The 27,228-nt window shown below is 40.3% G+C and overlaps 1 protein-coding gene and 1 long non-coding RNA gene across 4 annotated transcripts in view; one reads left to right on the plus strand and one right to left on the minus strand.

Annotated features, from left to right (window-relative positions):
- The first annotated feature begins 2,542 nt into the window (after positions 1–2,542).
- On the plus strand, positions 2,543–15,117 carry LOC135491393 (uncharacterized). Its single transcript, XR_010447812.1, has 4 exons — positions 2,543–2,632; positions 12,847–12,910; positions 13,895–13,937; positions 14,867–15,117. It is a non-coding gene; the product is annotated as an uncharacterized LOC135491393 (long non-coding RNA).
- A 32-nt stretch (positions 15,118–15,149) lies between these two features.
- Positions 15,150–27,228, minus strand: part of LOC135491392 (cadherin-like and PC-esterase domain-containing protein 1) — an 84,932-nt gene continuing 72,853 nt past the window's right edge. For 2 of the 3 annotated variants that reach the window (XM_064777236.1, XM_064777237.1), the window contains exons 5-9: positions 20,435–20,561; positions 20,094–20,230; positions 18,653–18,873; positions 18,114–18,303; positions 15,150–17,407 (exon numbers count right to left, since the gene is read on the minus strand). In XM_064777236.1, coding sequence (XP_064633306.1) covers positions 17,117–17,407; positions 18,114–18,303; positions 18,653–18,873; positions 20,094–20,230; positions 20,435–20,561 — 966 coding nt within the window. In that variant the 3' untranslated portion in view covers positions 15,150–17,116. The remainder of the gene's footprint in view (positions 17,408–18,113; positions 18,304–18,652; positions 18,874–20,093; positions 20,231–20,434; positions 20,562–27,228) is intronic. The other variant, XM_064777235.1, reaches the window with a different exon arrangement.

Consider the following 27,228-nt stretch of genomic DNA (forward strand, 5'->3'; position numbering starts at 1 on the left):
CAAGGTTGAATATATTTTGTTCAAGGTTGACAATATTTGATTCAAGGTTGACAATATTTGATTCAAGGTTGACAATATTTGATTCAGGATTGAACATATTTTGGTCTTGAACATATATTTAACTTCTTGAATAGTAATTCCACGGTCTTGAATAAATTCCGCTTTGGCTTGCCATAGTTTTCACTGCCAGTTGGTGCTACAGGCACATTTGACTGATTTTTTGACGATTCAAAAGCCCGGGTAATGGCGTATAGTTGCGCAGTTGTATTCTGCGCATTGAATTGGCCAAGGAACCAGGCTATATTTCCAGAGCATGCTCCGCACAAAACAGTTAAATTCAATCTTTACATGAGCACAAATAAAGTAGTCTTATTCCCAGTTAGCTGATGTAACCTGAGATTTTATAGTACAAATATTTGTGCATTTAATCGTGTTGTTTGATGTTTATTCACAGGTACATTGTACGTCAACTAACGATACAGCGCAGTGCGTGCGTGTACCATCTAAACCATAGGAGAGATGCAGCATTGTCCATTGGCTAATCGTTTAGTTGCACGAATTCCCGCTCTATTTGTGGCAGTCCATAAGGAGACCAAATTATGATGACGCAATGGATTGCCCCGGTCAGAGAGTCCAGCTGCGTTGTAAACCGCTGAATGATATGAATCCTACCCTGAAGTTGATGATGTTTTACAATATCTTTCACGCAATGCATGATTAACTGGAAATATATAACGCAATTGGGGCAAATTGCGAATGTATGCCCCCGCTCACACCACAAAAGTTTGAAGTGTGTCAAACCTCTAGTTCTTCAGTTAACAATCGGAATACCAAAATCTAAGTTGGCTGCTGGCAGCCATATTGGATTTTGGAACACGCCCAAAATTGATAGAGAGCATCCCCTGAATGACCATTGCACTACAAAAGTTTGAAGTGTGTCAAACCTCTAGTTCTTCAGTTAACAATCGGAATACCAATATCTAAGTTGGCTGCTGGCAGCCATATTGAATTTTGGGTCAGGCCCAAAATCGACAGGGAACCTCCCCTACACAACCTCATCACACCACATAAGCTCCAGGTCTGTCACTCACTTGGTTCTTAATTTACGGGGCGGAATACAAATCACCAAGTCGGGGACCTGGTGGCCATCTTTGATTTCGGGTCTGGCCCAAAATCGATAGGGAACCTCCCCTACCATAGACCATTACACCACAAAAGTTTGAAGACTGTTGGACCTCTGGTTCTCCAGTTAACGAGCGGAATGCCAAAATCTAAGATGGTGGCTGGCGGCCATCTTTGATTTCGGGTCGGGCCCAAAATCGATAAGGAACCTCCCCTACCATAGACCATTACGCCACAAAAGTTTGAAGACTGTTGGACCTCCGGTTCTCCAGTTAACGAGCGGAATGCGAAAATCTAAGATGGTGGCTGGCGGCCATCTTTGATCTCGGGTCGGGCCCAAAATCGATAGGGAACCTCCCCTACCATAGACCATCACACCACAAAAGTTTGAAGACTGTTGGACCTCTGGTTCTCTAGTAAACGAGCGGAATGCGAAAATCTAAGATGGCGGCTGGCGGCCATATTGGATTTTGGAACGCGCAAAAAAACAATAGGGACCCTTTGACACACTAGGCCTACACCCCCTAAAAATTTCAAGTCAGCCGAGCAAGGGGTTCTTGAGTTATAGTCTGGAATTCAGTGCGGCGGACGCGGACGCGGCGGCGGCGGCCGGAAACCACCCAAGTACATAATGCCCCCACTTTAGCGGGGGCATAATCAAAGGAAATATCAGAGTACAGATACGTCGTCTGTCTTTAAATACATGATCCTATATACATAGAGTAATGCGTCGCCGCCACACAGATGGTTCGCCAAATCCGTTTCTGATCATGTAATATTTGGAACAAGCTTATCAAATCACCTCTCTCCTATGTCTGAGGCTGAAGAGATCTAGTGCCTCTAGCCTTTCACTGTATACGTAAGATCCCTTATTCCTGTTATTAATTTGGTGAATCTCCTCTGGACCTAAGAGATTAAAAACGCATAATCGTGTTTTCACGAAGGAAGAATTGTCCAACATGCCAATGTCCAAACCGCACAACCTGGGGGAAATTAATGATATGGTTTTCAAGGTAGAGGAAGTAAGCAAGACTTACGAACTTGAATAAACCAGACAAGAATCCCGGTTGACGAAATGAACCCTAGGATCCTTAAAGAGATTAAGGATAAAGTTCCAGAGGCGTGCACTATGCTATTCTAAATCATAGAGTCCATCACAAATGTGAGGAATTCTAGTTCTAAATCCATGCCAGTTCGTCCAGAATACAACACTGGCTTCTCAAATCCGGGCCCTGTCATCTTGAGTGCATACCTATCCTTACCACTTGAAAAATATCAAGTGAGTAGGAGTAACAGGTTGAAGTTGAAGTCGAGTATCAATGGAATTTTGAAACCAGTGCAGTGACGAAGCAGAATTTCCAAGCATTCATGAGAGCTTTGTGCTCAATAACCCGACGCACATCCAGAATAAGCCCTACCAGACCTGGCTACAAATATTAAACCTTGCCCGAACCAACAACCATTTCAGTCGTTGGACTCCAAGCGTAGTGCAGTAGCATTTTTTAAAAAGGTAAGTGAATTCTGCCTTCTGACGACTAATTTCATGAGGATTTCCTGAATCAGGACAAATATATGATCTTGTGCTGAATCTCAGAGTCTTATGCAACTGACATTTTGAGGACTGAACAGCAGACGAACGTTTTTGTGAATCAACAAAGGGCGTTTTCATTGTCTCTATCATTCTGTTGTTGTTGAATTTTCAATTTCCTGTTAAGAATACAGTTCGATTGTTCAAGAGCACATACATGACGCTGCCGAACTTTCAGGTTGCGACGGTAACGTGCATTTTTGCAAGACCTTTTCGGGCGTTTTCGTTTATCTTCATCAATAATGTGTGGCTCATGGGCTACAATGAATGATAAAATTACCTCGTTTTATTGTAAGCTACGTTATGACATTTTGCTGCATACTTTTTACAATGCTATTTACCGTTCAGTCATAGACAATTTTTTCTTCACATTTCAGTCCTCTACATAATAATCAAACCATCAAAATCTCCATCAAAATGATTAAGGCATGCATTGAATGTGACCATGAGCGATATTTAACGTAAATTAACCTGTTTTTGCGCTATGGTACTGTGGTTCTCGTTAAGTAACCAGAAAGTTGTTATGGCCATCTTCCAGAAAGAAACCAGGCGTTTTTCTGGCTCTGTGTTCCCTCCAAAGGTGGACGTTTAAAGCCAGCATGTGTGGCTTCAAAAGCCTAGCACCAAAGCAACACAGCATCCGGAAAACGTTTGGTTAATAATTCCCAAATAATACCTTGCAAAATGCCTGAGTATTCCCTTACACATAGCATTCTAGAGCAAAGGTTTTATTTAAGTTTAATTCCTTACGCCTGTGACAGTAAGAACTGATGCATTTCTTTCATTGTAAATATTTGTAACTGACCATTTCCACTGGGTTCAGCTCTGTAAAGTTTTTTCCAAAAGGCAAATGTCTTCTTAATCGGTGAACTTCTGAAAGCCAGAGAGGTTGGCTTCAAAAGTCTAGCACCAGAGAGACATCCAGCATTGGAAAAACTACTCCTGGCCGAATGATTTGTGTGGACCGGTCGCATAGAAAACATGCAGCAGGAAGCAGCCCGTCACTAACCAATATATTCATCAATAAACACTTTCTGAAAACCAGTTGGGTCCTCCGCATTTGCGAAGTTGTCTACGATGGTCGATTTTTTTGATCCGCGGTGTCTTCTCTTTTCCATTGTCCTGAAATTATCAACAAAAAATCCATCAATTGCAATGAATGATGACATGCATTAGTGATCATAGATAAACGTAGAATAGAATTAAAAGTGCCAACACAAAACGGTGTCGCTATAATATGATAACTACATTAGCAAACACCTGAAAACACTCAATATTAACTAAGCAAGACGGGTAAAATGTAACTAACATGTTTGCACGGTTTGCTAATCTTTCCCCACGCCATTCACTGAACGCAGAAAACCCGCATGGCGCGCTGAGTAACAACGCAAATAATGTACAATAATCTTCGCATGCTGGACATAAAGAGTAATTTGTTGGGCTAGGCTTACCGAAGAGTTTAATGTCATATGGACATGAACTTTTTTGACTGGGTCGACATCGAGGTATACGCTATACGGACACGCCAGTCAACACAGGCTTGACAAAGGGTTGAAGACTGTGAAGCCTTTGTTACCGGTGAAATGTTTTTGAGTGTTTCTGTTTTTGAGTGTTTCCCCTCATTGTTTGGGAACGCTCAAAAATAGATTGACGAGTTTTTCTGTGTATCCCCCCTATTGAAAAGTCATGGTCTCTCTAGCTGCCTATTGTTTGGAAACACTGACACATGGGAAACAACCACAGATGTTACACCGGCGTGCCGTGTAGAGTATACCTTTGATGTAAAATCCGTCAAATGTCGTTGGTGATGACGGTTTGCTGATCTTTATAATTTCCGGATATGGTAATTATGGGGACGCAGCCACTCACCGCAGTGCTTTTCCAGACTGGAGGCCGCCTATGCGCCAATGGTAGACACGCATTTACGTCATAGGCCCCTCTACATAACGCGGAGATTTTTGCCATTCAGTTCTGCCCACATTTATGACAATTTGTTTGGCGGGAATATATCTGATAGCAACAGGAAGTTGTTATCGAAAAGAAGCAAAATTAAAAGTTCCCATGCAAACGCTGACACCATTCTCAACTCCAACAAAGACATTACCACTTATTTATTATCAAAAACATTCTTGTGCCTGACCCAGGACTTATATCCCATGTCTACATTTGGGTGAAATGACAAGTAAGCGATTTCGTAATAAAAAATCCGCTTTGCCCAATAAAAAACCCAAATAGGCACCGAAAGGCACGACCGGTGTAGAACTAGAAAATGCCCCCCTGGAAAAAGAGTCAGACCCTATTGTATTCTGTCGGATTATATGATTCTATAGAGGCCATGACCGTAGCTCAGAGATCAAAGCACATAATATAATCCTTTGTTCCCCGGAAATTCTATCCTAGGACATTTAAAAATTCTGCGACGGTTCAAAATCTAACGATGCCCCGCGGTGAAATAGAATGCCATGCCCTCTCATATAGGAAGCTCCCTCCCCGTATTCTAATGTCCTTAAGGTGTCAGTTTATATGATGATATCGAATGTATTATACAACTTTTGATGATAAACATCTCATAAGTTCAAACGAATTTTGCGACATTCCTGACCATTCTGTAGAAGGCTTCTTTGAAAAAGAAAAATTTCCGCAATATACACTGATATAGCAAAAAACGTATTTTATTTTACTCCAAAGAGGTCACTATTTTGCCTAAAAAGACCCTTCTGTACTGTTCTCGAGTGGGTAGCCGGGCACCGTTTGATGGCCGTTTTTTCACTTTGTAAACCAGCATCCGAGAAAAAGAGTTTTTTTAATCGATGCTTTTTCAATTTTTGCTTCGATTAAAAATTGTAGATTCCTTTAATTTAGTTTTTAACGCTCACACGGCCGTGGCGCATGAAACTTACCGTTGCCCGAGTGCTCATGTGAATTTACGCGCTCTGCGCCGTCACATAATATTTTAGACAATACCAACAACTTTCATTAATGATCAACTTTCATCAATGATTATTCAAATAAAATAGGAAAATTAGCGGCTCGGCATTTCTCGAGAACGTCTTGATTCTCCGGTTGTTTAAAAGCACAACATGCACGTAATCTCTATAGGTTATGTTAAATATCCTTAGAGATGTTATCTCTTTCCCTTAATCCAAGTAAAACTTTTAACTAGAACAATTGTCAACGTGGCTTTTCGTTGAGACGATCACGATATTTCAGCAGAACCATCCCTTAGCAACGCCAGAGAAACGTCACTCCACTTAACGCGGTTAAGAGGAGGTGATAAGACAAGGACAGCTTCAATTAGCGAATGATTAATACTTGTCAAACTATGAGTGCTAAGGTCCAGCTCCGCGTATCCGGATTCGCTGTCACCAACAACGATCGACCCAGTGTTACCAGGTACCTGATCTGTCCCAATTTGAACTTGCGCACGGTTGGCGGGGGAACTTATTTTTCCTTATTGTTGAGGGGTGCTCGGAAAATGTTGATCTACATGATCCAGCCCCCCCCCCCCCCCTCCCCCAAGTAAACATGAGTCAAGCTGGACAGTGATTCAGGACGTTTTCCCCTTTAGTAAATGTAACGACATGACGTAACAGATTTTCAACTGCTCGACATGCCATGTATTCAGTTCTTCGACGAAATAGAATTTCGGCCTTGTGTATTATGAGGCGCCATGTGGGAATTAAATTATTTGACGAAATTATTTGAAATAAGCAAATTATATCGAAATAAATGAGTGAACGAAGTTAAGATTATTTCCAAACCATAAATTTGCTTATTCCAATTGTATTCAAACCATTTACTGTTCCTATCGATATTGTTTCAAACAATGAATTTGCTCTCTTTTGATTATATTCATCCAATCAAACAACGTAACTTCATTGTTTTCAAATAATACATTTTCTGAATATCCGTGGTTTCAAATAATCAAACTGTCTCGAAATGATGGTTTGTTAAATAATCAAAATTAAAAAAGTCATGGTTTCTCAAACCAGGAAATTGTCCATTGCATTGGATGATAAACAATCACGCACAAAATCATTATTTCCAAACCATCACTTTAACAAACTGATTGTTTCAAATCATGAAAGTATGCACGAAATTATTTGTATACAATCTAATTGTACTCATCTAATGTTGATTATTTGCATCCCAGCAACATTTTTTCAAACCATGAAAACGCGAACTCTGATTGTTTGCATCCAATCACTTCCAAAAGTCATTGTTTCCATCCAAGCAAAACTACGTTCATGGTATGCGCACATGGTTTGCGCAGTAGACGTGGTATCCACAAACCCCAACTAGGCGCTGATGCGCTAGCGCCTAGCGGAGGTTTGTGGTACCAAACTCATCCGTTTAAGTTGTTCAAACATCTAACTCTCTATTTTAATTGAATCCATGCATCTGCGGTGGGCTACCCAAGAATGAAATCCCCTTGACCTTGATTATTCTTGAGGGAAAATACAAAGATGGCTACTGTTGATATGCTGACAGTGCTTGTCCAGAGGAAGAGAAGGGCAATTTCGATTTTATTTAGGGATTTGATATGCTTGTACTTGTATTCTTTAGACGTGACATATCCCTGGTCGATCCTGTACCAGCTCTATGAATTTGAAGGTTTCCGCCGTAGATATGTTACAAGTATCTGCCAGAGCTCCTCTTCTATTCAGTATACAAGATACTACTGACCAAATGCCCACTACACAGCATCTTCAGACACAGGAATGCAATCTGGTATCACTCAAAACACCAGAAATAGACCTATTTTGAGGTCATTACCATTGACCAACTCAGTTTAGATACCAACACACCTGTCAACAACAGGCCAAGATAAACAAATTGCTTGGTGAGAATAGAGCAGTCTCCCTCAGCGGCCAACACTTGGCAGAGTACCTCCCCGGTATCAAATTACTTTGCAAAGAAAGGTTTGTGGACCAGACACACTGCTATGGAAGTTGCCTGAAGGGATGGTATCAATTAAAACACTTTAGATAGATGGTAGTCTGTGTCCGCCTTTATAGTTCCGGGATAGAGTATATGCACACACGTTTCAAGGTCAAGTTTGAGAAGCCAAAGGGCGTTTTGTGGACTGTCTATATTGCTAATTTTACCATTGCCATCGTGTAGTATTGTTATTATTATCGTCATCAATTTACATATCAAATACATCATCTAGTTACGAGTAACCTTTTCGGCATAGTAATGGTCATGCAACGCTGATATTGGGATAATTACACTTTTATTCAAAGGATGTAACTATCGTTTTATAAGTCACCCGGCCTCAGTATTATGTTAGTGAAATGTACCGAAAAGCCACTTTTCAAGTCTTTCCTTCAAAGCCATTATTAGATGATCTAATACCTGCGTATTCATGATTATTACACTAAAAAATGTCATTCATTTGGGGGGGGGGGGGGGGGGGGTTTCAATAACATTTGTTCGTGTTCTCATTGCGATGTAGAACAATGGATTGGCGTTCGCGTTCGTGGTTCGGGGGCTTTGCGAAAATTCGTCTACTAAAATAATAAGTTGATGGGCGTCCGATAGTTGTTTCGCGTACATGACATAGGTTGCTGAAAGTGTCTATTATCTCAAGTTTGGTATACTTCAAAAATAAGAGGAACCACCGCCAGGTAAAAAGAGCTACTTCCGATAAACAATCGATTTGAGTCTTTATGACCTAGGAGCAGCTGTGTCATGTCAAGATTAGACTACCATCAAGTAGCTGTTTAGCTCATAATTTCGTTTGGCGACCACCGCCCGGAGAAATATCCAGTTTTCCCGACCACAGAAAGAAAAAAATTAAGAAAAAGAGTAAACCGAACTCATCTTAGAGATGCAGAAACCACAAAACGCCCACATCAGACTGGTCCTTGCTCTATGTTCCTTAATTGAAACAAAGATACACAGCCTTTGAAAGTCTCTGCTCCATCTTAGTTTTAATGTATAATGTGCAAATTAACCCACGAAAGGAACTGGACAAAAATGTTGAAACTATAAGTTACTAACTAAGTATTTGGAACCATTTGTTCTCAGATGAGTAAGACGCTAGTTACCTTTTAGTTCAAATATTTAACTGAAGCAGCAAAGGAAACATTCGGCAAACCACACAGATATGTTACGGTATTGAGGAATTGAAGTACATCGTGGAAGAAAATGACAAACAATCCTTCACTATGTGCTTCCTCTATGTCGATATCCTCTATGTTATAACAAAAAATTAAAGCTGTTGCAAAAGCTGCTGGGCACGAGAAAATGATAGCATGTCGTGCTTCAGTTAGATGCTCCATTATTGACATGGGGGGATACACAATACCAAGAACTCAATCTGCAAATAAAAAAGTGTATGCTTCGAAAGGAGTGCGATTTCAGGTTATTTTTCATTACTGCTGGCGTGTGATATCATAATGGAAAATGGCAATGGTCGATAGGACAGCAAGATTTTTGAGAGCTTTTCTGCGAGATATACACGACCACTATATATTGGGGTAAGACTATTCCTGTCATGCGATGAAAATGTGTTTAAATAAGTTCGGTATTCTGGGTATTTGTAGGAGAAAATTAATTGTGTATTACAAGCACGGTGAATCTATTCAAATTGCGCTTCAACAAAGGCAATCATTTTGAAATACAAAAGCTAGACAGTCAACATAACTGTCATAAGAAATACAACAAGTTCCACATTAACGAGTGAAAATGGTCGAATATAACATGCGTTTATGGCAAGCCGTTCGTGCAATAATTAAGAAAACCTAGTTTTTTTGAAAAAAACATGGTTTTCTTCTTAAAAAACATAGTTTTCTTCAAGAAAACCTAGTTTTTTTTCAATGAAACTAAGTTTTTTAACAAGAAAACATGGTTTTCTTGAAGAAAACTATGTTTTATTGAAGAAAACCAGGTTTTCTTCCATGAAACTAGGTTTTTTAAAAAATAACTTATTCTTTTTGCATAAAGTGTAGGTTCCATGATTTCTCTTCAAAACCAAGTTTCGAAAAAAGAAAAAAACTATGTTTTTATCCAGCCATTTGACTAATAATTAAAACAACCATGTTTTTATCATAAAAACCTGGTTTTCTTCCAAAATAACCTATAGTTTCGTTGAAGAAAACAAAGAAAACCATGTTTTTTAACAAGAAAACGTAGTTTCGAAAGAAGAAAACCTGGTTTCGAAACAACCCAGTCTTTTTACCCCGTCCCCTCAGCACGCGCGTGACCTTTGGGGCGAGATTGGCGATCCACCGTAGTTTACCCGGGTTGTGCGGCCTTTGGTACGTCTGTTCCTTTCCTTCTCACGAAAGAATTCTTCCTTCTCACGCACGAAAATATTCTTTTGCATCTATTTCATGACTTCTACAGCGATCATCGTTGTCATAATTGTTGAATCATTAGCTCAAAAATCATCGTCAAGTACATACCATGCATTCCGCTTCATTGCGTATTTGTACTTTTGGAACATTTACTGTCCTAGCGGTTTTGACCATCTTGTTGACTGTTTTGGAAACTTCCTTTGTTGTTCAGGCCATTCCGAATCGTGCTGAGAGGGCTTCTAAAGCCACCCTGGGTACATTCTACAGGGAAATTGACAATGTCCTGCGGCAGCTGTCTCTTTATTTGGAAAGGAAAAAAAAACGAGCACAAAGTGAGAAAGAAAACTTACTATTGATTGTGACATTCGATCTCTCCTGTCAAAATCATCCTGTCATGCATTCAACATGTGCGATCGACGAGCTCACTGCGCATGCAGAGTAAGCGTAAATCCGTAGCCCGGGTTGCTAACCCGGGTAAGCAAAATCCAACCTCTCCCCTGCCATGCTCAGGCCAAACAGGGACGAGGTAAAAAGACTAGGTTATGAAAAATAACCTGGTCTTTTTCATTAAAAACTTGGTTTTGAAAAAGAATTGCATATAACGTAGTTTTCTTCAAGAAAACCATGTTTTCTTCCATGAAACTAGGTTTTCTTCGAAAAAGCATAGGTTGATTAAAAAAACCAAGTTATCTTGTTCAAAAACCAGGTTTTTTAAAAGAAAACTAGTTTTTTAAAAATCAACCTATGCTTCTTCGAAGAAAACCTAGTTTCGTGAAAGAAAACATGGTTTTCATGAAAACTATGTTTTTTAAGAAGAAAACCAGGTTTTCTTCAATAAAACTAGGTTTTCTAAATTATTGGACGAACGGCTTGCCATATGCGTTATGTGGCTCCTGTTCTACAGTCTTACCTATTTATGTGACAGACTTATATTGAAAGACATAGGACCTTCGTCAAGCACAGTAATTCGTTTAATGTCAGGCCGAGGAAATCTGCGATTAGCTTCTGACGTATTTCAAAGAAAATGGCCAAAAGACACATTTGAACAACCGAAAATGATCGTTGGGAAGATAAAAAATTCGTTTTTTTTTCGTTGAAAAGTTCCAACTGGTCAGAAACTCATGTGCAATTTCATTTTAAGCAGCAGCTTGAGGGCAAATTTACTAAGAAAGGTTAATTACAGTGAAGCTATACGGAAGGTTTTTCCATTAATGAGCATGCTTATTTGGACCATAGCATACTTAGAAATAGAGAAATTGGACCAGTGAGGGCAAGTTTCGAGCGGAAGTATTGTCAACATGCTAAATTAAAGAAAACTCATTCCATGTGCTTTGATGTCATATATCTGGTGGCCCTAAAAAATTGATACGATGCAAAACCTCGGCGGTCAAGGTGCACGCGGTATAAGTAGGCTCGGTAGTCTAAGGGTATTTAAGTAATGCAAGCTCAATCACAACTGTAGGCTAACGCCGTTTTAAATTGTTCTTTACAAATGAAATTGTTTTGAGTGATCAACAACACTATCACGAAAAAACAAAACAATGTCGGAGTTCAACATAAAGGAGTGAAAATGGTTGATGAGGACCACACAGCCATATTGCCGATATAACATGCGTTATGTGGCACCTGTTCTGCAGCCTTACCTATTTATGTGACAGACTTATATCAAAAGACATAGGACCTTCAAGCACAACAGTTTAAATGTTTGTGACACTATCAGCGATTAGCTTCCGATTTATTAGTACCAGAACTCGGTTTTAATCGGAATGATTCTTTGGGAACCACCAAGCAGTGCATATAATCACATTTCAATTGGGCAGGATGATGCATTTTAATTAACTCCCGCCCCCCCCCCCCCTTACTTCCTATGTCGGCCTACCTTGAATATAAGCCTGTATATCAAAGAACTGCAGTGTCGTGAGCCTGTTTGATTATGGTCTAATAGATCCTCTACTTTGTAGGACTAAGTCAAAGCCAAGTACAATTTTCTTTACTACAATTTTAAGCCTGGCATTGCGGTTTACCCGAGTGTTGTCCTAAACTCTCAGCTACCACAACCAGCGTATTGAAGGCCTATTGAAAAATGGCTTTGAAGAAGAAATGAGGTAAAGAACTTCAGTGACACCATTTCAGTTGGGAATCAAAAGAAAATCAAAGAAAACTTACCTTATTTATTTTATTTGTGTTGGAAAAATGTCCGCGAACGAATCCATAGCGCAGAAACACTGGCAATGATATGACACGCTGGCGCTCATAATTTCCCTCCATTTTTGCGTGTGACGTCATTGGCGCTCTTCGGTTTCACCGTAAATAGGTCAATCATAGATGCCGCCACTGCATTGGGATAGGCATCTTCTGGAACTACGTGGAACAACAGAAATTTTATGTGGACAATTCGGAATATTTTGGCTCTACATCGTTCATGAGGTTATAAAGCGATTTGGGGACAATGTTTTATGTGGACCGACCTTTGGCACATGACTCGCAGCCGGTCCCCATAATAGAGTAAAATGTACATTGAAAGCAGCACAACTCAGTGCCTATAAATATATATAACATTATTTCAAAATAAAATATTTTCAGAGTTGTAATTACTGGTGTCTGTAGTTTTAAGCCACAACGGCAATGTTAAATCTACGATGAGTTTGCATTCACACATCTGAAACTTTTCAAATTCAATAACAAATTTCAAATTTTCATCGAACGGCGTAGACCTTTTACATAGCATGTACATGTACTTCGGTATAGGGGGTTGCGCACTAAAAATATGCAAGTGTGTTGCACCACGGACAAGTCTGTGTTGCACTCAAAAAATAATGGTCCTTTTTTCAGCTCAAGATGAAGTGTCTCGTTGTTGCAGTCCTCATTACATTGGTTGTTCAAAGCCTAACTTCTGGTAAGTAGACCCTGAATGTAACCATATAAAGGACCACCGCAGAAAGAGGACATGTTCGTATACATTAATTAAAAGAGGTCCATTAATATTTAATGACACGTGTTTCTTCACTTTTATTTGATGGCATATTTTCGTTGTACCTGGGTTGACCATGATCATTTCAGGATTTGGGAGATTTGACAATTTTGATCCGTGAATTGACTTTTAGGCCGTGACTGGTTCATTTTGACCCATGATTCCACATTATTTAGGCTCTTGAACTGAAACTTCATCATTTTACCCCATATATACAGAATAAATTCAAAATTTATGAAAATAAGGTTGATGATAATGAAACCTATCCATACTGTCGAGTGAAACCGTATATTCAAAAATCAAATCAAATTTCCAGTGTGTAACCGTACGTTTCTGCGGCGGCCATCGACCGTTAGTAACTTTTGAAACCAGGTGGTACCGCCTGGTACCGCCTCATTCTTCCGCCGGCTGGAGTGTGCCATGGGTCATCCAACCCCCAGCGGCTTGTACCACGTCATACTTCCGCCGGCTGGAGTATGCCATGGGCCATCCAACCCCCTGGCGTTTTGTTCCACCTCATCTGCCGGCTGGAGTGTGCCACGGGTCATTCTACCCCAAGCGTTTTCTTTCACGTGATCGCATACTTTCGCCGGATGGCTCATCTGCATGCTCATAAAAGGCATTTCTAACGTATTACTTCTTGCTGGGGTAGCATCGGATTAACATTGCACGGGTTTTACACGATCGAAAGTACCGAAGGTCCCAAAAAGAATGCAATCATTTTACATGTTATTTCTCTTTATGGCCTGCATGGGGTAACGGAAGTAAGTTAAGCCGAACTAGTGCTGTACCCCAGGTGGATGACATAGTATTAATAGTATTTTTACACTTTGTGAATCTAGTTTGATTAATACAACGCTTATGATATTGATCCCACGCATGAATTAGAAACTGTAAAAATATTTTCAGAAATGGAAAGCGACTTTCAAACGCAGGCGCTCAAGAAAAGAGGGTGAGTAAAACTTATAAACTTTTTGCGATTAATACCAACATCATTTTAGTGTCCGTTGCAAATTCGATCCAAAATCTCATCAACGCTTTGTGACGAGTGGCTCTAGTTGCAATGGTTGGAGCGGTCATCCGGAATTTTGCACTAAGTATGCACCAAAGGCTGCGTATGAATCCTTGACGACAAATAGGCGGTCGGGATTGTGGAACACTGCCGGAATCAAAATAGGGCGCGGTGCGTCTTACGATGAAAAGCATTGCAATCCGCTCTTTGCGTCCAATAAGTTATGGAACCACGACGATCTCAATTTATGAAAGCAACATATTTTTGAGCTATTACGCACCGGAATAGACTTTAAAGCGTATTCACTAAGTGAAAACTTGCTTGTAAATAAATACCGGCGTATCACTGAAACCCTTTATCAGATAAACAGAAATTCACATCTGCGTAACTGCTGGTGTGATTCGTGACCTGATGTTCTGGAGAGATAACAGGGACAGTTCCGTTGTAAATAGAAATGAACTGTTTAAGACTATCAAATATCTTTGTACTTCTTAATGTATATTCACATTAAGTGTTAACCGGATAAGGGAACAGGTATACCGCTAGAAATTGTATATGCACGTTACACCGCTTTTATGTGCCGTTTGCGCGCACACTCTTTTATGTAAGCTTTAAAGGGACACTATAGGTAGCAGCTAGGCAGGCAAGATAAAGTTACACAAAGTCGCCAAGAGGGACCTCTCGCATCTCAAAGTACGTCAAAACTATTCACTATTCATGTAGCGGTGAACCAAATATGACATTTTGCCCTTACTGAGCTTATAAGTCACCCAATAATGGCCAGTTTTACCCCTCTGCTCCTGCCTAGACCCACTTTAAGAGTGTACATAATCAAGAAGAATTAATTCATCTTTCCATCAATGTTTCAGGTGGAAATCGCTCTGGTTTGCCTGTTCAAAGACTTCCGAATGCCTCCCAGGCCATGTTTGCGAACATAATGTTGAAAACTGCGCAATTCCAAAAGACAACACGTGTTGCCTTTACGGATAGGACGCCCTGGCACAACGATACCATATGAAAAGTATCGGAGTCACATAAAGTTCGCATTCTTCGAAATGTTTGATTAAATTGGTTATCATTGTGTATGTTGATACCTTACAATAAATAGACGTCTGGAAAATTCTTCTATTTATTTCTTCACTGCGGTACAAAGCAAATTTTATGTTATTCCGTGTCGTTGTAGTGCAAATTATACATGTATATTTCCGAGTAAACAGTTTTAAACAGAACTTTCCCAAAATGTTTGAACGAATTTATCAACATTCATAGGGAGCAACCATCACTACTATTCATAGCCTTTGGTGGCCCACAAATGTAGTAGTTCTTGATACTGGTATCCCTGGAGCTTAAAGTGCATGTAAACGGCACAATATCATGTTTCGACTCATATCATTTTGTGGTCGAGTCTGCTTGGGAATATGTAAAACTAGTTTCATGGATTTCTAAGCACCCATCGGTGGGAATCTCCTGTTGTATAGGGACGTTATATGAATATTGCCGGCCACGGAGAGAAACATGCCGAATGTCGGCTTATTATATGGTCTACTTCGAGATGAAGAGCTCCCCAGCAACTTAAATAACTAAAGCCTCGTTGGTCTATCGAATTACCGGAAACTCACAAAAGATAACTTTTCACTCAAAATAATGTCTTTAACAAAAGAAACATCACGGTGTTATCTATAAAACAGTAGTTATTCTTGTACAAATAAAAACATAATGATTCAATGAAATACATGTAGCTATCCCCCGTAGAGACTTTTTAAATTGCATTGTATATCAAAACTGTTTCATTATAAAATATTTTTGGCTGACATCGACAGTCAAACGTCTTCCACACAATGTAAGCTGATACAGTATAGTATATACGGGATGTCCCCTTGTACACCGGTAGCCTATCCTCTCTGATAATGAAAGTCGGCTCTGGTCCCTTTATTGTGACTTGTCATGCACAATATGCAAAGCGCCGCTCCCCATACCGCCCTGAAACATTGGGTGATATGAATAAAGACTAGCAAATGCTTTTATCTAAAACTCCATGTACATTTACACTAGGTCTTTCTGTACACAATTGAAGTAAAAGCATTTGCTAGTCTTTATTCATATCACCCATTGACTAACAAAACATTAGAAATACCCGCTGGTGAGGCTTACAGATCTTCAGCCAATGACTGTGACGACCTGTGCATACAAAAACATTAACACGGAGTTCATGGAGTATAAATAGCCAGTTATAATACATGCAATATATGGCACCCCAAGAGGCCTCTTCAAAATGTCACCCGATACCGGTATTCACGAGGACGACCTGTATTACACCCCAACGCGTACACCGCTCTTAACAATAAAAATACACGAATTATGCGTGTGTTCTGACATTCTTCTAAGCCGAAGCTGGTTGTACGTGGAGGAGTACAATGAATTGTCTCAACCGGATACAGAACAGAATTATACGCGTTATACACGTGTTCACTGCGCATGAGGTAAAACTATGAATCGCCAATGTTGTACCTTTTTTAAATTCCGTTTCTTGTGTTTTGTTTTGTTTTTTCGGTATGGTACTGTATGCATGATAACTTTATTTGCTATTTTCAAATCTTTTCCTCTCACAACCTTACCCTCTTCAAATTGATTAGTGGAAATAACTATTTCATAGACTATTCTGATTATCCTATAGCACCGACTGTGAAATGTGTTGTTTTAACAATTTCAAATTAATTTTAATGGTAGTTATTTACTCCTTTTTTGACCAAAAACAGCTATTTACTGGTTATATTCAATACTATTTCACTAATTTCACAGTGTGCAAAATGAACTTCCAGAATTCACTCTGGTTATTTTTACTAATAAACTTTTCGAGTGTAATAATCATTTTTGTTTATGATCGATTTAGATGCCCAAGTACTTTGCATTTACAAGCTACAAGCCCTGTCGGTTCATCCGCCTCACCAAGCTGCAGCTGTGGAAGTCCTATTGCCCAGCCCATGGTTGAACTACCACCTCGCACATTTTGATATGCGGCGGCCTGGTACTCAATTTGGCGAAAATCGTCAATCGTAAAACCGATCTCCTTTTTCTAATTGATATTCCTACGAATAAAAATACTCTTATTTTCGATTTCGTCACCTATTCTCTGAACATATACTATTGATCAACATCTCTGAACAGAGTTTGTTTATTTCTCCTTCAACGTGATATCTCCCGGTTGTCGTACCAACACGCATGCCCTCTGGAATGAGGAACCCTTCATCAGTCAGCTCTCGAATCTTATGGAAGTGGCAAGCACATTTTCCTTGCATGAAGTCCTTGAACCTTGACATGGTAATCGGAAAAGTGTCTATCACATCATAGTTATGGCTGGATGCAGTCTGGACTAGAGCAGTATTCACCCTATTTAGCACCGTAAACTCACTCTGAAACGTAAAAACGAGCATCGAGGTCAAGGTGATCTAAGTTGTGAATGGCCAAGTCAAAACCATATTGTAGATGAAGCTTTCCTTGAGAGACACCTGAGTAGTTTCAACGACCAAACAAGTAGGTGATCTCATGCTTTAAGTAACAATTCAGATAACATTTCAGACTCAAGCAAGTGATAGGCATAACAGTTCATCTCCAAACTACTACAATCAGCTAATTCAAATAAGGATTCTGTTCTCATGACTGGATCTCTCTAAAGGGACAACTTGGGTGTGGGATTTAGGTGGCCAGGGCCGGTATATTCATCAGTTCCGGCCAAATGAAGTACGTGTGTCCCCGTCGTACGATTCGCACTAGCGGTATCGATCATACGCGAAATCAGTATGCAGGACGAAACCATCGAAATACTATCCCTGGTTGAACATCTTACTATAGGTGAGAACATCCGCAGAAGGACGTACGGTCATGGATTGAAGGAACAGAAAATATCATTTTCGCCCAAGCTGGCCACATCTCTAGCCCGCAACATAATGTGAACCCATGCAACCCAAATAAATCTACGGAAATTGACGCTTTTCGACCGGCGTATAGCCGTCGATCAATACATGTATACATCTTTTTTGTATCAGCTATGCCCTCGCATGCTTTAGCAGGCGTCCTTTCATCGCCTTGTTCCTCCTGCGTGGGCCTTGACCTGCTTACCAGTAACAAGCTTCTCATACCATCGACTGGCTGGTGAAACCCTGCCCCGAATGATTTGATCATGACACGGACACCAGACAGTCCCAACTTGTCTAATGTCGCGGCCAAGGACTTGATGTGATTGCTGGTCAACCACTGGACACCACCGACCACCAGCACTGTATTGGAATTGTTTTGAAGGGGCTCGGATCTGAAGGAAAAAAAAAACGACATATATACATGCAAACATATGTTTCTGTACACAAAAATATGCTAATAAGTTTAAGAAGTCTGTTTAATGAGTTCTGGAGAGAATTCCGATTTTAATTGCACCAACACATCATTGTGTTATCATGCTTATGCTACTTAGACATGATTAAGGCTGAGTATACTTTATTTCAGTCGATCAGCTGCTGTTTATGGCATGACTGCAGGGCTTTTCCCGTGGCGCGTCGACAGTAGCCAAGTTCTAACAGTCATGGCATTTCAGTTTGATCTTAAAGCGATCATAGTTTGGTGAATCTACATACAGCGACATCGACAATGTTCTGTAGACTTACTTAGCTATAAGTTGTTCGAGAGCTTCTTCAAAGTTCGGTCTCTTTTCATTGGCAAGCCAAAACTGGGGATAGTATGCAAATGTAAACCTAGTACGCCCTCTATTAACATTGTTGTAGATCTTTATGTCATGTGTTTTGTCCCATTCTGTCAGAGTTATGTTGAGCTGCTCGATCATGTAATGCATCATACCTCGGTTGGTGGAGTCGCCCAGGAACAGAATCTGATACAGAAAACCACAAATAGGTTAAATGAGATGAATAAAAAACCAAACTCAGCACCTCCGTATTGAGGCAAGGGTGTTATCGTAAATTTTGGAGGCCGATCCGTTTCATCTGATACTCTAAAGGCCTGAACTCACTGTCGCGTTCGCCTTGGAAAAAACGCTGTGATTTCACGCGACGGGAAAACGTTGCGACAGAGATTTCGTAACCTGTTCTCACTGAAGCTTATAATCGCTGGCGGTGAAAGGGTGCAGACAAGGGTATAGACTTTCCATACCAAACAGCTGGCACAGACGTGTTGCAACAATGTCTGACTCGGATTCGGATTTTGCCGAAATCATGGTATCGTACCTGTATGCGAAAAGAAAACGAAAGCGCAGGCAATTTTTCTTCAGATACCTTCCTTCTTGTCAACATCTTTATATTCTGACAAGGATGTGTCATAAATCGAAGGATGTTTTTTGATTTGAATTATCAATCTCTCTATCAGGTCTGAAGACATGGTGCCAATGGGTTTGGGAGACAATTCCTAACTGCACACATGTACCGGCACTGCAGTGACAAATGCCTATCACAATTTAAACCTCTGTCAACCTTACAATTTATATCACGAGACCCCACGATGATGTTATAATTCGCGGCGATAATACGCTTCGGTTGCTAATTTTGCAACGTACTTTTGCCCGAGCGCGTGGAACGCCGCGTCAAAAACAAGGTATTTTGTCGCTTCGCCCAAGTGGGAACACATCTATGGAATTCAATGGATACCATTGTGGCGCTAATCGCGGCGTTTTAACGCAACGTCGAACGCCGCGTAAAAACGCGACAGTGAGTTCAGGCCTTGAGGCTTTGGAATGCCCGAAGTCGTGACCATCAACTATTGTAATGCACGCTTTAACATTCCGGAGACAGCTCCAATCGAACCTCTTTTTTTCAGAATATTGGTTGGTACGTCCATGGCATCGGGTAAAAAGTTGACGGGGAGAGAAGACGTGGAAACTCAATGTTGTAACATGTTGGAAATAAGTAACATGTTTTTACATATTTTGCTTTCAAGAAATGACATGATCAACTGCATATTGTTTCTAAATGGATTACATAGATGGAGAACATGTGTGCTTCCGCATTCCTCATTGGCACCTTTCCGCTGTTGCAATTTTTATGTAGCTACATGTACATCTATTGTCCAGCAATAGATTGTTGAAAAATCGTATCTTACTGTTTTTCCAGCGAACTCCTCTCTAATTTCGTCGCGTGGTTTCGTTGGATGCCTGCAGGAGAAGGGCTGCCACAGTCCAACCGTCCAGTCACAGCTACTGGCATCATCACAACGACCACACGGCACCAACCACCGCCCTGCAAGTAACGCACGACCCAAACAAATTAATCAGGCAATCATTAATCTTCCGTGACGCAAAATAACGTTCAAGCGAATGACAAAACGTGACAATCTATCTTACTGCAGCGTTTCCAAACAAATTAGGGGAAACACTCATTGCAGACGAACACACTAAAATAACATTACAGTTGGACCTTCCCCACTGAACCCAGCTTTATTACCTTGTTCGAACCCTGTCTTGCACACTGGAAGGCGCTGTATCACATTTTCTGCATCCGACCAGTCTTTGAGGTGAGTATCATTGTATAAGCCGCATTCGATGTTGGGGAGGTATTTCAAATCACAGTCCTAAAAAGACACGATAGAAAATATAGATATGTAGAAAAAAGAAAATATCAAATTATCAAATTTTTAGTTACAGGACCTGGTTGTTCGAAACTGGTTTTGTCACTAACGCTGGCGTTAATTTAATTTGGCGTTATTTCTGATCTAATGGACTTAACTTAATGAGATGACGCCAAGTTGAGCCAACGCCAGCGTACATTTAAGTGACGAAACGTGTTTTGAACAAGCGGGCCCAGTTCTTGTGCCTGTTCAACATAAGGTTTTCCTATCATCGATGCATGGTCAGTGGTTACCGTGTAAGTTTTTTCCTAGTATTTTCCTTCTTCTTCTTCTTCTTCTTCTTCTTCCTCTTCTTCCTCCTTCAAAGAAGTAACTCCAACCCTGAATACATTTTGGTGTCGGGAATACACAATTGCAAAAAAAGTGTGTCTCGGAAGGAAGGTATTGCGATCAGACGTACCCTGGCGATATTGATATTTGTCTGTAATAATATAGTTATTGTTTTTTAGACACCGATACTGCAACTCCTAATTTGTAGTGTCTGAGTATTGTATTAAGTATAATTCATAGATGGCACCACAGGGTGGTTATTCTTGCACAACTTCAAAATGTCCTTTTTCAGGTTCTTACCAGTGGGGGTATCAGAAAATCGTTATGTAATTGTAAACAACGTCTGGATATCTGGTATCCATCATGCTATGGATGTCATGATTAATGGATATCTAATTTAATGATTCACATAAAACCCATTACAGGGTATGACCCCTATAATGTTGCATCTTTATATCATCCAACATGATACCTAGTATTGTCCAGATTCGAATTTCTAGAAACTGACAACCCAATACGATCCTACTTGTCTCGTTAACATCTCATGCTGAGTTAGTTTCTCAAGATCGATGGAATGTCCTGTCAGTGAGTCATATAAGATTCCAGTGGAGCGACATTTTGGTAAGTTTAGTGGCCTTTGACGTTGCTTTTCTAATTGCATAAATTTCAGTATTTTGAAAAAAGCCCTCTTTTCTGCCCTCGGCTGTATCGAAATGATCCAAATTCCGTTGAAACTGCACAAGAAGCAATTCGCACTAAACAGCAAAATGAGTTTCGCAATTACATAAATACACGTTTTGACTATGATTAGACCAACCACAGTAGTTGGGCATGTTGTTAATGGTCCCGATTGAGGAGGACTCGCGAGGAGGATTCGTCTAAAAATAGATTCTAGGCGGGAAATTCAAAAGATAGTTCTCAAATGGATAAAAGAGGGCGCTTTAATCAGCGGAAAATTTGTTGAAAAATAGTTTTCATATGGATAAAAGAGGGCGCTTCAATCAGAGCAGCAGGAAAAACCAAATTTTGAAGTGCCAAAGGCCATACTACTACAGGTTTGCATCGGTACGATTCATCTCTTTTTAAATATTTGGGGTGACCTTTAGAAAGGCCTTTTTGGTCCTTAGAAGGACCTATTTTTTTCTTTCTTTGGAAGGGTAGCTCTTCACAGGAACTTTGGAAGATGGTATTTGTGAAGCAGATACCAGGTTGTCTCATCGGCCGCTTCGAAGAATCAAATTCTGCATGTCTGTAGCAGGAACAAAGCATCGGGAGTAACCTCTAACAGGGTGATGTTGAAGCTGTCTCGTACCTGACGTACTCGATCATGCTTCCATCCACTGTGCAGAAAAGTTCCTGGTAGAATTATTACCCCCATGCAGGTGTTCATTTCTGGTTGGTAGTTCTTGTGTACAAACTTGGCCGACTCAATGACGATCTTGGGTAGATCGGTTAGACGGTTGCACTATGGATTGGATGGTCACGGTTCGAACCCCGGCGAAACTATTTTTTCGTGTTTTTTTTAAAAATTTCTTGTTATTAATCATTTATGTACGTTTATCAGGCGCGTATCCAAGCGGGTGCACCAGACGCACGGCTCCCAATTGATGTAAATTTTTTTTAAATTGACAACTGATGAAATTTTAGAACACACCTGTCCAGGAATTTTGATCAGAAATGCATAGCACGCTCCCTCTTCTTCCAGTTCCTAGATTCGCCGGCACTCTTATACCATTATGAATATTATCACGAAGAAAACCCCTTCACCCGAACTTTTCAAGCTGAAGTACACACTGATTCCAGAGAAAGGTTTGACAAGTCGGCGCTAAATTCATTATTATATTAGTGATGAGCATTTAGTTTGTAACTACAGTGATGAGCAGGCGGACAGATTCAAATTACATATCATCCTTCTGGTCACCTAAATCCCACACCCAAATTGTCCCTTCAAATCACGTGCAAGGAGCTATATAAATACGATTGCCTTGTGCATGCACACTTCCCACTCTAAAAGAATCGACTCGAATCTTAATATAAATTCGCCATTGCTGAAATCATTGGCGCCAAAGACTATTTCTTTTGACCTTGTTGACCTCGCTTCTAAAAACATTTTTGAGAAAGCCATTCAAACATTAAAATGAATTACGAACATTATCTATTATATCACCGAGTTATATAAATACGATATATCAAGAAAAATCTGTCGCAATATTGAATTATACGATTAGTTGGAACTATTTGCACCCAATTACCCTTCCGCCAGCGTATCCTCGTCACAATCATGGCGCTTTTTCAACATGGCGACGACCTGAACAACAAAACTCGCGTGCTATCATTAAAGCCTTGATGGCCTCGGCGGTTAGACGGTTGCACTATGGATTGGATGGTCACGGGTTCGAACCCCGGCGAAGCTATTTTTTCGTGTTTTTTTGAAAAATTTCGTGTTATTAATACGTTTACCAGGCGCAGATTCAAGCGGGTGCACCAGACGCACGGCTCCTAATTAATGTAAACTTTTTTAAATTGACCACTGATGAAATTTTGGAACACACCTGTCCAGGAATTTTGATAAGAAATGCAGAGCGGCTCCCTCTTCTTCCAGTTCCTAGATTCGCCGGCACTCTTATACCATTATGAATATTATCACGACAAGTCGGCGCTAAATTCATTATTAGTGATGAGCATTTAGTTTGTAACTACAGTGATGAGCAGGCGGACAGATTCAAATTACATATCATCCTTCTGGTCACCTAAATCCCACACCCAAATTGTCCCTTCAAATCACGTGCAAGGAGCTATATAAATACGATTGCCTTGTCCATGCACACTTCCGACTCCAAAAGAATCGACTCGAATCTTAATTCAAATTCGCCATTGCTGAAATCATTGGCGCCAAAGACTATTTCTTTTGACCTTGTTGACCTCGCTTCTAAAAACATTTTTGAGAAAGCCATTCAAACATTAAAATGAATTACGAACATTATCTATTATATCACCGAGTTATATAAATACGATATATCAAGAAAAATCTGTCGCAATATTGAATTATACGATTAGTTGGAACTATTTGCACCCAATTACCCTTCCGCCAGCGTATCCTCGTCACAATCATGACGCTTTTTCAACATGGCGGCGACCTGAACAACAAAACTCGCGTGCTATCATTAAAGCCTTGATGGCCTCGGCGGTTAGACGGTTGGACTATGGATTGGATGGTCACAAGTTCGAACCCCGGCGAATATATATTTTCGTGTTTATTTGAAAAATTTCTTGTTATTAATCATTTATGTACGTTTATCAGGCGCGTATCCAAGCGGGTGCACCAGATGCACGGCTCCTAATTGATGTAAACTTTTTAAATTGACCACTTTAAAATTTTGGAAAACAACTTTCCAGGAATTTCGATAAGAAATGCAGAGCACGCTCCCTCTTCTTCCAGTTCCTAGATTCGCCGGCACTCTTATACCATTATGAATATTATCACGAAGAAAACCCCTTCACCCGAACTTTTCAAGCTGAAGTACACATGTACACACGGATTCCAGGTGTTCGAGCACTCCAGAGAATGGTTTGACAAGTCGGCGCTAAATTCATTATTAGTGATGAGCATTTAGTTTGTAACTATAGTGATGAGCAGGCGGACAGATTCAAATTACATATCATCCTTCTGGTCACCTAAATCCCACACCCAAATTGTCCCTTCAAATCACGTGCACGGAGCTATATAAATACGATTGCCTTGTGCATGCACACTTCCGACTCCAAAAAAAATCGACCGAATCTTAATTCAAATTCGCCATTGCTGAAATCATTGGCGCCAAAGACTATTTCTTTTGACCCTGTTGACCTCGATTCTAAAAATGTTTTTGAGAAAGCCATTCAAACATTAAGATCAACTACGAACATTATCTATTATATCACCGAGCTATATAAATACGATATATCAAGAAAAATCTGTCGCAATATTGAATCATACGATTAGTTGGAACTATTTGTACCCAATTACCCTTCCGCCAGCGTATCCTCGTCACAATCATGGCGCTTTTTCAACATGGCGACGACCTGAACAACAAAACTCGCGTGATATCATTAAAGCCTTGATGGCCTCGGCGGTTAGACGGTGCACTACGGATTGGATGGTCACAGGTTCGAACCCCGGCGAAACTATCTTTTCGTGTTTTTTAAAAAATTTCTTGTTATTAATCATTTATGTACGTTGATCAGGCGCAGATCCAAGCGGGTGCACCAGACGCACGGCTCCTAATTGATGTAAACTTTTTTAAATTGACCACTTATGAAATTTTGGAACTGCACCTTTCCAGTGATTTCGATAATAAATGCAGAGCACACACCCTCTTCTTCCAGTTCCTAGATTCGCCGGCACTCTTATACCATTATGAATATTATCACGAAGAAAACCCCTTCACCCGAACTTTTCAAGCTGAAGTACATACTGATTCCAGGTGTTCGAGCACTATAAAGAACGGTTTGACAAGTTGGCGATAAATTCATTGAGCATTTAGTTTGTAACTACAGTGATGAGCAGGCGGACAGATTCAAATTACATATCATCCTTCTGGTCACCTAAATCCCACACCCAAATTGTCCCTTCAAATCACGTGCAAGGAGCTATATAAATACGATTGTCTTGTGCATGCACACTTCCGACTCCAAAAGAATCGACTCAAATCTTAATTCAAATTCGCCATTGCTGAAATCATTGGCGCCAAAGACTATTTCTTTTGACCCTGTTGACCTCGATTCTAAAAACATTTTTGAGAAAGCCATTCAAATATTAAAATCAACTGCGAACATTATCTATTATATCACCGAGCTATATAAGTACGATATATCAAGAAAAATCTGTCGCAATTTTGAATTATACGATTAGTTGGAACTATTTGTACCCAATTACCCTTCCGCCAGCGTATCCTCGTCACAATCATGGCGCTTTTTCAACATGGTGACGACCTGAACAACAAAAATCCCGTGCTATCATAAGAGCGTTGATGGCCTCGGCGCTTAGACGGTTGCACTATGGATTGGATGGTTGTTGACCTCGATTCTAAAAACTTTTTCAAAAAGGTCATTCAAATGTAAAATCAACTGCAGGCATTATCTTTTTTATCACTGAAGTATATAAATACGAAATATTGGGAAAAACCTGTACAACTATCGAAATATAAGAGTACTTGGAACTATTTCGGCCAATCACTCTGCCACATGCGGGACCTAGTCCCAATTGCGGCGAGTTTTCAACAAGACGACGACTTGAATGGTATTAGAAGGATGTCATCTGGTCATGCATCACCTGGCTTGTTTGTAACAGGCAAATAAAATCCCCACGTGAACATGAACGCCTTGACTGGACATCATCGACAGTGGTTGCACACGTCTAGAAGAATTGGACCCGACCAAGTACTGGAAGCTCCAGGATGAAGACCACTACCCAAAACCAATCTTTGATCTACCCAAGAGCGTCATTGAGTCGGTCAAGTTTGTACACAAGAACTACGAAACAGAAATGAACACCTGAATTGGGATAATAATTCTACCAGCAAATCTTCTACACAATGGATGGAAGTATGATCGTGTACGTCAGGTGCGAAGAGACAGCTTCAACATCACCATGTTAGAGGTTACTCCCGATGCTTGGTTCCTGCTACAGACATGCAGAAGTTGATTCTTCGAAGTGGCCGATGAGACAACCTGGTATCTGCTTTACAAAGACCATCTTCCAAGTTCCTGTGAAGAGCTTCCCTTCCAAAAAAAGGTCCTTCTAAGGACCAAAAAAGGCCTTTCTAAAGGCCACACCAAATATTTATAAAGAGATCAATCGTGCCGATGCAAGCTTGTAGTAGTATGGCCTGTTGTCACTTCAAAATCTGAATTTCCCGCTGCGTTGATTGAAGGGCCCTCTTTTATCTATTTGAAAACTATTTCTCAACAAATTTCCCGCTGATTAAAGCGCCCTCTTTTATCCAGTTGAGAGCCATTTTTTAATTTCCCGCCTAAAATCTATTTTTAGACGAATCCTCCTCGCGAATCCTCCTCAATCGGGACCATAAACAACATGTCTAACTACTAACCACAATCTGTTTATGGAGGATTTAATGACAGTTGACTTGAGTTCAGAAACGTACAGAAAGGTCAAGACATTCTTCTGAAATGTCATCTGTCGCAAAATTTGTTTCAACTTATGAGAAATTTATGATCAAAGAAGGGGTAATACGTTACAAAGGTTATCCTTATATAACAGTCACCTTAACTAAAGAAGTGATAACTGACAACTTCGACGGAGATGGAAGAAAGAGCAGGAAATACGAAGTGAGCAGGCTGC

The sequence above is a fragment of the Lineus longissimus genome, chromosome 7 (assembly GCF_910592395.1).
Source record: "Lineus longissimus chromosome 7, tnLinLong1.2, whole genome shotgun sequence".
Classification (NCBI taxonomy): Eukaryota; Metazoa; Nemertea; class Pilidiophora; order Heteronemertea; family Lineidae; genus Lineus; species Lineus longissimus.